The following is an 8,558-nucleotide window of genomic DNA, read 5'->3' on the forward strand; positions in this document are numbered from 1 at the left end:
ATTCAAGATTCTGTAGTGCATACACTCAGAAAAAATACTGTCGTTTTTAACATCCATGTGACTGTGAAGGCAAAATTCACTATGTATTTCTTAGCACCTGCACAACAGTCCATTATCCATCAATGACATGAAAGTTGTTTTGCAAAAAAGGGAAATGTATCAAAATGTATGGTAAAGACATTTCATTTTCATACACCGAGTCCTGCTCACAATATTTGGAGGATACCAAAATACTTACATTGTCATTAATTTATTCCACCATAAGTAATTGTTCAAATGGATGAATTAAGAATTAGGAGTGTTGCATTTCTGATTATACTGACATTTCACTTGAAATTGCTTTGAGGGGGACTTTTTCACACCATTATCCAAATGCAGTCTGTGATAATGCGGAGAAAAGCCTACAAAAGACACAATTCATATGAAAAGCCCTTTAAAGCTTAGCACACATAAACGCACTGTTGGAATAAAACAAGCTTAAAATACCAAATAGCAGCGGAAAAAATTAAGAGACCACATTATCATTTCTTCTTGTTTTACTATTTATAGACATGTCTATGAGTTACATGATTTACATGATACATGAATCTATAAACGACTGACAGTGCTTCTCTGTGTTGGGATTCAACAGACAGTGGAATGGCTGCCATACATGTAGAGATAAAGATTTAAGAAAAATCTGGAGTGGTCTCTTTCATTTTTTCCGGAGCTGTATAAGCTTGTGCTAGTGTTAGTGCTAATGTAGCTGCAGAGAATCAGCAAACAGAACACTTGAGGTAGCGCATTAGGTGATGTAGTTCAGTTCCCTGATGAAATTAAGCTCTTCTTAGAAGCATCTATGATAATAACAAAGGTCTAAACACAAAGTTTTGTGCATGAGCTCACATGAAATTACACTTTCATGCAGCCGAGTAAACAGTTTGCCAATTTTCAAGGTAATTAACAGCTGTCTGTACATGTCATCAGCCATTTAAATCTCTGTGCTTTGTATTTGTGTTCATAGTTGCATACAAAACATTCATCAAGGACACAAAGCAGAACCTTTTGGTTGTCTACAGTTCATCATTTATTTATTTATTAAAGGTCGGACATTTAACATGAAGTGAGCTAAGTGTACACAACATAGGATTTAAAATGTGATTAGTTTCTCTTTCAGATTTCCATTAAATTGCATTTACACGGGTCATCTTTCCACTCATGAAACAATTGGACAGGTTCCCCGGAGCCATGTAAATTGTTTCCATAGAAACGGCTCTCAACATGTCATTTTTCAGTGTCACAGAGTCAAGTCATCAACAATTATTAAATGGCTAACTGCAGACAAAATGAAAGAGGAAGTAATCAGAAGAAGTGACGGGGGCGTGTGCACTCATGTATGGCTCAATGATTCCTCGAAAGGCTGGTTTTGGCCGGGTTTTCAGCAATATAAAATTGATATTAGAGAGGGAATTATGACCTGTTTAACTTCATAAACAATAGCTGGGGGCAGCTGATAACATGGAATTAAAACTACAAATGCCAAGAATTGAATAAAAGAACAATCATTTATTTCCTAATAAATTGAATGCAAAGTGCAACGTAAAAGGATTACATTTCAACCTTCATTAACCCTGACTTCAGGACAATATGTTTGTGCACTAAATCGGTAAATTTGTGTCAGAAAATAATATTATCTGCCTTTAAAGCAAGAACATTTTTGACTTTTCTTAAGAGAAAGCTAATCAGTTGTTCGATCATTTGATTATGTTCTCTTTTTTGTATTTGCTATTGCGTCCTAATGAAGCTAAAATATTATTTTCTGAATCATTGGTTGTTAGAAATCTTACTTTTAAATTATTCAAATAATCAATAGCTGCAACCCTACAGTCATGCTTGAATAAAGGTCTTATAAACAATGTTCAAAAGATAGAGACTAACATGTTGGTTTATCGGTTTGTTACAGTGTTGTCACAGTACTTTAAAAGCAAGTTTCCAAGTTACACCAGTTTCTTTTTGATTCTGGTGTGAGACTTTGTGGGAGTGAAAAAAAAAACATTTCCTTGCTGCAGATTTCTAAGTGACTCTGATCCATGTGAGATGTTTATCTTCAGTGTCCAATCAAAGCTCAACACCGATTTCTTCTCAATCAATGAAGCTGTGGCAGCTCCAATCGTGATTCCTTTTTACCAATCTGCCAAGTAAATCTAACTTGTCGTACACTGTCAAAGAATGTCTCCAAGGAAGCGAACCTCATCTGTGTCTGAGGCATGGATCTGTGGCAGTCTATATGATTCAGCAAAACAGCCTAAAGAGCTTTCTGAAAGGTAATGCTCTTTAAAAGGAGATTGTTGTGTTATTGTGATCATTTATCAATGGTGCAGACAGCTTGAGGGACCTCAAAAAGAGACATTCAGATGACTTTAAAGTGTGTGAAAAACTACTTTTAGAAAAATGTTCTTTTGCATTTTGCAGGTGAACCATATGCACCTGCTTAAAAAAGAGTATTAAGCTTTGCCTACCCATAAACATTTCTGCCTTCAATGGACATTTTAGAAAGAAGATCAAAATTGATGCAGATGAGCAGAAATATATAGTTCATTTATCCTTTTTTTTTCCATTTCCTGTTATAACCTGGTGCCTAGAATACCCACAATGCAACTCAACTGCACAAAGTTAGCTTGGGATGCTGGTGTGTTAGGCTTAGCGCAGGACCAGGATCACTCATACAAGCTCACTCTTTTTCTAACTTTAGACTTTTCATGTTTTAAACTTTTTTAAATGATTTTGCACTGCCCTCTCCAGAGCCACAGCATGTTTTTTTTTACATAGTACTCCCCAAGAACTGGAAACAGACTTTCATATGTAAAATTGAATTTCCCTTAAAGTATTTTGTTACGCTGAGGTTGAAAAGAGGCTAAATCCTACTCAGGCCTTCCTGCAACAAGAGACACATTACTAAAGAACACATTTCACAACATATTTTAAGAAATCATCAAAGTGTAGCTTTGAGGCGAGTTCCTTTTTTTATGTTGAGTTCTTCGAAAATAAGTCTGATATCTACAGTTCATTTATTAAAATAAATATTGGTCCATAAAATGTGGTCAGAGCAAGCTGAACTAATATTGATAATACATTCACATAAAAAAGGCCTTGCAGGTGCTGTTGTCTTCATTAAGGAGGGGCAGCCTGGGCTTCTGAAGCCTTGTTGTTCCCACAGTGGGTACAAGCTCATACTGACTTAAGATTGGCTTTATTGTTTAGGGACAGCTAGCTCCAGTTTATCTGGCCCACTATGCTCCAGTAAACACATTATCTGTGATCTAGATGACAGTTTAAGTTAAATATATTGTCTGAGCTTGTTAAATCTGGCTTTTGAACAATGTTGATTACCCATTTGGAACTAGTTAAAACCTCTTCCTATTGTCGAGATCTTCAGAATTCGTTTGGCAACCGCTGTGGCAACTCGTGTCTGCAGTAAATGTCTTGTCAATTCTCCGGCTGCAACTCCGAATAAATCCAACAGTGTTTTGCCATCAAGTTCCTGCTCTCCATCATCTCTCTGTTTTATCTCCGTTGCTTCAGAAGTTTCCACCACAGTACTTAAAAACTGCAAACATGTTTCTATAGGAACTGCTCCACACTCATTTAGTATTCAACCAAATAGAAACAACCATTTCCTCATTACACAAACATTATTAGAATATAATTACTTTTTGATGCATTCAAGATTATTGTTTTCATAAAGATTGCTTTTGCTGATTTTAAAGACTTATTAGTTAATGAATTAGTAAAAAAGCAACTGAATCAACCGTGCATGTTAAGTGCTCTTGATATTTTTCACACTGACAGCGAAAACACAATCTTTAAAATAACCATGTTTTTGGTGAGCACCCAAAAGGCACAATCAAAAGGAAAAGACAAACCCATGAGTAAAGGTCTTTTTTTTAAAACCTAAAACTGTAAACTCATTTAGCAAATATGCAATATATCACCTAAACTATTTATTTCCCCCACACATCCTCTTCATTGTGATGGAGAGCTGGACGCTACCTTTTAGTTTTAATTGGACTTTGAGGAATTAATCTCAGTCATGGGTAACAACACTGAGCGTCTTGCTCAGGGGATATTCTGAGCAGTGAAAAGGTCAGTGATTTTCTGCATTTTAGATACACGGCTGGAAAGAAAAATATGCATTTTTAACTCTCCAGGAAAAATAGAAAGTATTCTATGCAGGAAATGTGTTTCCCGGGGTGAAACATGTGTCCAGTCTGTTGGAAGCCAAAGTGCGGACATCTCACACACATCTGTTTATAGTTTTGGGGATTCTTTACAAATCCTATACTGTGGTCTTGTTCCTTGCCATGTACGTAATGTTTACCATGCACTCTACCGGTTAAGAGGAGGAATTGTAGGCCATGTTAATACTGACATAAAATGTAAAAACAAAGCCCCCTACTTTATTTAAAAAGCCATTTTTTTTTAGCTATTTTGCCAAGTTTTATAATAAGAATCCTTTTATTCACATGGCAATCCACTAGATAAGGGATAGAATGATAACCGCTGTTCTATCTTTTCAGATTTGTAAAATCCTCTCAAATCCTATCTGATAGTATTTGAATACCGCTCTGCAGTGTGCTGGTGTCTGATAAGCATTTACCCTGAGAGCTGATGGTTTCAGTAAAAGCAGGACAAATTCTAGCTGCTGTTTATGTATGATGCAACCTATAATGAGCAATTTAGCTGCTTTTAGGTACCGCAGCACAGGTGGGAAACACCATCATTAATTCATTATTAAGTGCTTAGAGCGAGTACATCTGTGAGCACCCAGCTCTGAACACTCCTTGATTTTGAGTAAGCAGTTTGGGTTGATTATGGTATGCATGATTGCACACACACACACACACACACACACACACACACACACACACACACACACACACACACACACACACACACACACACACACACACACACACACACACACACACACACACACACACACACACACACACACACACACACACACACACACACACACACACACACACACACACACACACACACACACACACACACACACACACACACAGGTTTGCAAATGTCAGCTGTTTTTTCAAAGGAGGAGTGTAGAATTCATCTTCATGTAGTTTATGTCCCAACAGGGCACTTATGCTAAATTGGCCCGATTTATATAAAGGTCTTTGGACACTGGACACTGGACCGATGGAACATGCTAATTGATTAAGATGAGATGTAATGACTAATGTTATTGAGAAGTTATCGGCATCAACTCGGCAACATCGGTCTCCACTACAGGACCCGATCTTGCTTCGCTTTGAAATCTCTGTTCAGCTATAAAAGTTAAGAAGACATTACATTGGAATACCAAGCAGCCAAACTTCACTGTATTCTTTGCTGAGTATATTACAGTTTTTCTCTATTGCTTAAACACATTTTGTGATACTGCCCTCACTTTTCACAAAACTCTAAACACAAAACACTTTTCTAAAGCTACGTACACACAACCTCACAGTCTCTTTTCAAAACCAACCCATCACACCAAAACAGTTGCTCATATGCTCAAAACCAACCCATCACACCAAAACAGTTGCTCATATGCTCAAAACCAACCCATCACACCTAAACAGTGGCTCATATGCTCAAAAGCAAACTTTGACACCACAATACCACTCAAGGCCTGCAAAAATGTAAACACTACTGAGCATCATTAACCACGTTACCCAAAAAATTGAAAACACCATTTTCAGTGTGAGACTTCTTTTTTTACAGTTTCACAACTGCCAGGATGCATTTGAGCAACCCTTATTTATTCTCAAATATGTATTGGGCATTTACTATAGATTTGTGCATTTCATAGGAATAATGAATAATACATAAAATGCAGTAATATCACAACGTAATGCAGAAAATGAGTACTGTAAACTCCATGGAGGATCCATTACACACAATAGATAAAGTACAGTAACAATTGAAAACACAATGTTCAGGGTGCGATCTCTTTTATTAGGCCTACGTTGTACATGTAAATTGACACAGTATGTTGACACTGCAATCATTGGGCGGCATCACGTCGTCGGACTGGGTCGGGCCACAGTACCTCATCCACGTCACAGGCAATATTGTCCATAGCCAAACATCGTGGGAAGAATGCCCTGGCATGCCGCACCCAGCCTTGGAACGCCTCCACAGCCACATCATCACAGGCCAGGTCCATAGCCCTGAGAAGGTTCTCTCTGGTGTACGGTTGGCGGTCATAGACCTTCCACCGCCATGATGAGAAGAACTCTTCTATTGGGTTTAGGAATGGAGAGTAGGGTGGCAGACACACATTAATAAATTGCTGGTTGATGTTAAACCACTCTCTGACCTGGATGCTGCGATGGAAACTAACATTGTCCCAGAAGATGACATATATGGGAAGATCAGCCGGCCCAGGATTCTGCTGGTCGTTCGGGTGGTCATGGTCATGCAAAACTTCTCTGAGCTCTCCTAGGAAGGTGAGGAGACGCTCAGTGTTGTAGGCACCAAGTTCAGCATGCCGGTGGAGAAGCCCTCTAGAACTCATGGCAGCGCAGAGGGTGATGTTTCCTCCACGTTGGCCGGGCACATCAACGATAGCTCTCTGTCCTATGATGTTACGGCCTCTCCTCCTCCTTTTTGTGAGGTTGAAGCCAGCCTCATCCACAAATATAAATTCATGGGGTCTGGCCATGGACTCCAACTCGAAGATCCTCTGTGGAAACAAATAGCGTTTTCAGGTGTTCAGAAAGACAGTCAATACAGCACATTACAGTACGATAGTATAGTATTGTATGTTACATGTAAGTACTGTAGGCCACCGTGTACATAGATTTTACTGTACTTACTTGCACATACTGGTGACGGAGGTGCTTTATTCTGTCAGAGTTGCGCTCAAAGGGTACCCTATAGGCCTGCTTCATGCGTACTCTCTGGCGCTTGAGGACTCTGTCTATGGTTGTCAGGCTAACATCGTCAATGTTCGGAAAGTTCATATTGTCACCAATGATCCTCTCCCGTATCTCCCGTAGTCTCAGCACATTGTTCTCCCGAACCATATCCACAATGACGACCTCTTGGGCTGGTGTGAATCTGGAAGCCCTCCCACCTGCATATGGCAATCTTTCAACTCTAGAGAAACAGTCATTTGGTCAGAAATGGTCCTTGCAGTACACACTTTTACTGTAACCATTATTGCACTTGTCTGTATGTAGGTGCACTCCACTATACTACTGTATACTGTAAACATCTAGTGTAGTGACTAAAAAAATAGTACATACAGTACCTGTTGTGTTCTCTGAAGGCCCGAATAATGGTGGCCACTGAGAATCGGCTTAGGTTTGGTTGGACTCGTTGTCCAGCTTCGGTCATTGTCATGCCGTGGACAATGACGTGGTCAATGACCGTTGCTCTCATTTCATCTGTGATGAAGATGCGTTGTCTTGCTCGCCCTCCTTCTCCTCTCCCTCCTTGGCCTGCTCCTCTACCTCCTTGACCTGCTCCTCTCCCTCCTTGGCCCGCTCCTCTACCTCCTTGACCTGCTCCTCTCCCTCCTTGGCCCGCTCCTCTACCTCCTTGACCTGCTCCTCTCCCTCCTTGGCCCGCTCCTCTACCTCCTTGACCTGCTCCTCTCCCTCCTTGGCCCGCTCCTCTACCTCCTTGACCTGCTCCTCTCCCTCCTTGGCCCGCTCCTCTACCTCCTTGACCTGCTCCTCTCCCTCCTTGGCCTGCTCCTCTCCCTCCTCTGACAAAAACTCCTCTCCCTCCTCTGGCACGAACTCCTCTCCCTCCTCTGGCACGAACTCCTCTCCCTCCTCTGGCACGAACTCCTCTTCTTCTTCCTTGATCATCCATTTTTGTTTGGAACCTTCAGCAAACTGACTTATATAGGTGTGGTCACATCATTTGCAATAGGTGTTTTCAATTATGAGTCGTTGTGTTTACTGAATTACACCAGGTGTGTTCATTGTGTTCAGGTTTTGCTGACTGTGTGTGGCATTTTGCATCACATGAGCTTCACAATGCATATTTGAGCAGAGATATATGCTAAATGTGTTTTAGCAAGGCAAAATGTGTTTAGAGTTTTGAGAAAAAGGGGATGGGTTTTGTGAACAGTGTCTACAGGTGAATTGTGTTTTTGGTTGTGGCAAATGGGGGGTAGTTTTACTAAATGTGTTTAGGCAACTGGTCATTTGGTTTAGAGTACTGGGTTTTGTGTCTTAGCAATCGAGAAAAACTGTAATGTAGCCAAGGTCACGTCCAGCTAAATTAGGTCGATTAATGAGCTCTTTATAAGGCCCTCAGTGTACCATGGGAAAATAGAAAACAGGTTCTCCTTGGTGTCTCTGTAGGAATCTCTGAAACTTCAAAGTTCTTTTCTGGAGATAATAGATTACAGGTTGATAAGTGACTAACTTGCAAGGGGCAGCAATATGGCAGCAGTAGAACAATCATAAGACTTCTGACTAACAATTAAGGATTTTTAAGTAAGTAACACATTTTTCAACACCAATCCACTATATAGAACTAATTTTTGTTGA

At 40.0% G+C, this 8,558-nt stretch overlaps 1 protein-coding gene across 2 annotated transcripts; it reads right to left on the minus strand.

The window, feature by feature from the left end:
- Positions 1-5,982: 5,982 nt before the first annotated feature.
- Positions 5,983-8,258, minus strand: LOC134858347 (keratin, type I cytoskeletal 10-like). 2 transcript variants are annotated; one of them, XM_063874188.1, is made up of 4 exons: positions 7,304-8,258; positions 6,867-7,149; positions 6,392-6,733; positions 5,983-6,288 (listed from the first exon to the last, which is right to left on the minus strand). In XM_063874188.1, the coding sequence occupies exons 1-4, from the start codon at positions 7,870-7,872 to the stop codon at positions 6,010-6,012; spliced, it is 1,473 nt and encodes a 490-aa protein (XP_063730258.1). In that variant the 5' UTR covers positions 7,873-8,258; the 3' UTR covers positions 5,983-6,009. The 2 variants fall into 2 exon arrangements, with proteins under 2 accessions (XP_063730258.1, XP_063730257.1); XM_063874187.1 differs by having other exon boundaries at positions 5,983-6,733.
- Between the last annotated feature and the right edge of the window lie 300 nt (positions 8,259-8,558).

Source organism: Eleginops maclovinus, chromosome 22 (genome assembly GCF_036324505.1).
Source record: "Eleginops maclovinus isolate JMC-PN-2008 ecotype Puerto Natales chromosome 22, JC_Emac_rtc_rv5, whole genome shotgun sequence".
In the NCBI taxonomy this organism is placed as follows: Eukaryota; Metazoa; Chordata; class Actinopteri; order Perciformes; family Eleginopidae; genus Eleginops; species Eleginops maclovinus.

Bases quoted from the DNA above. Each gene is read 5' to 3' on its own strand.
- LOC134858347 (XM_063874187.1), bottom strand. From the start codon at position 7,872: ATGGATGATCAAGGAAGAAGAAGAGGAGTTCGTGCCAGAGGAGGGAGA. The intron at 7,150-7,303 runs GTACTGTATGTA...CTGTTTCTCTAG, and splicing joins GCCTTCAGAGAACACAACAG to AGTTGAAAGATTGCCATATG. The intron at 6,734-6,866 runs GTAAGTACAGTA...TTGTTTCCACAG, and splicing joins TCCGTCACCAGTATGTGCAA to AGGATCTTCGAGTTGGAGTC.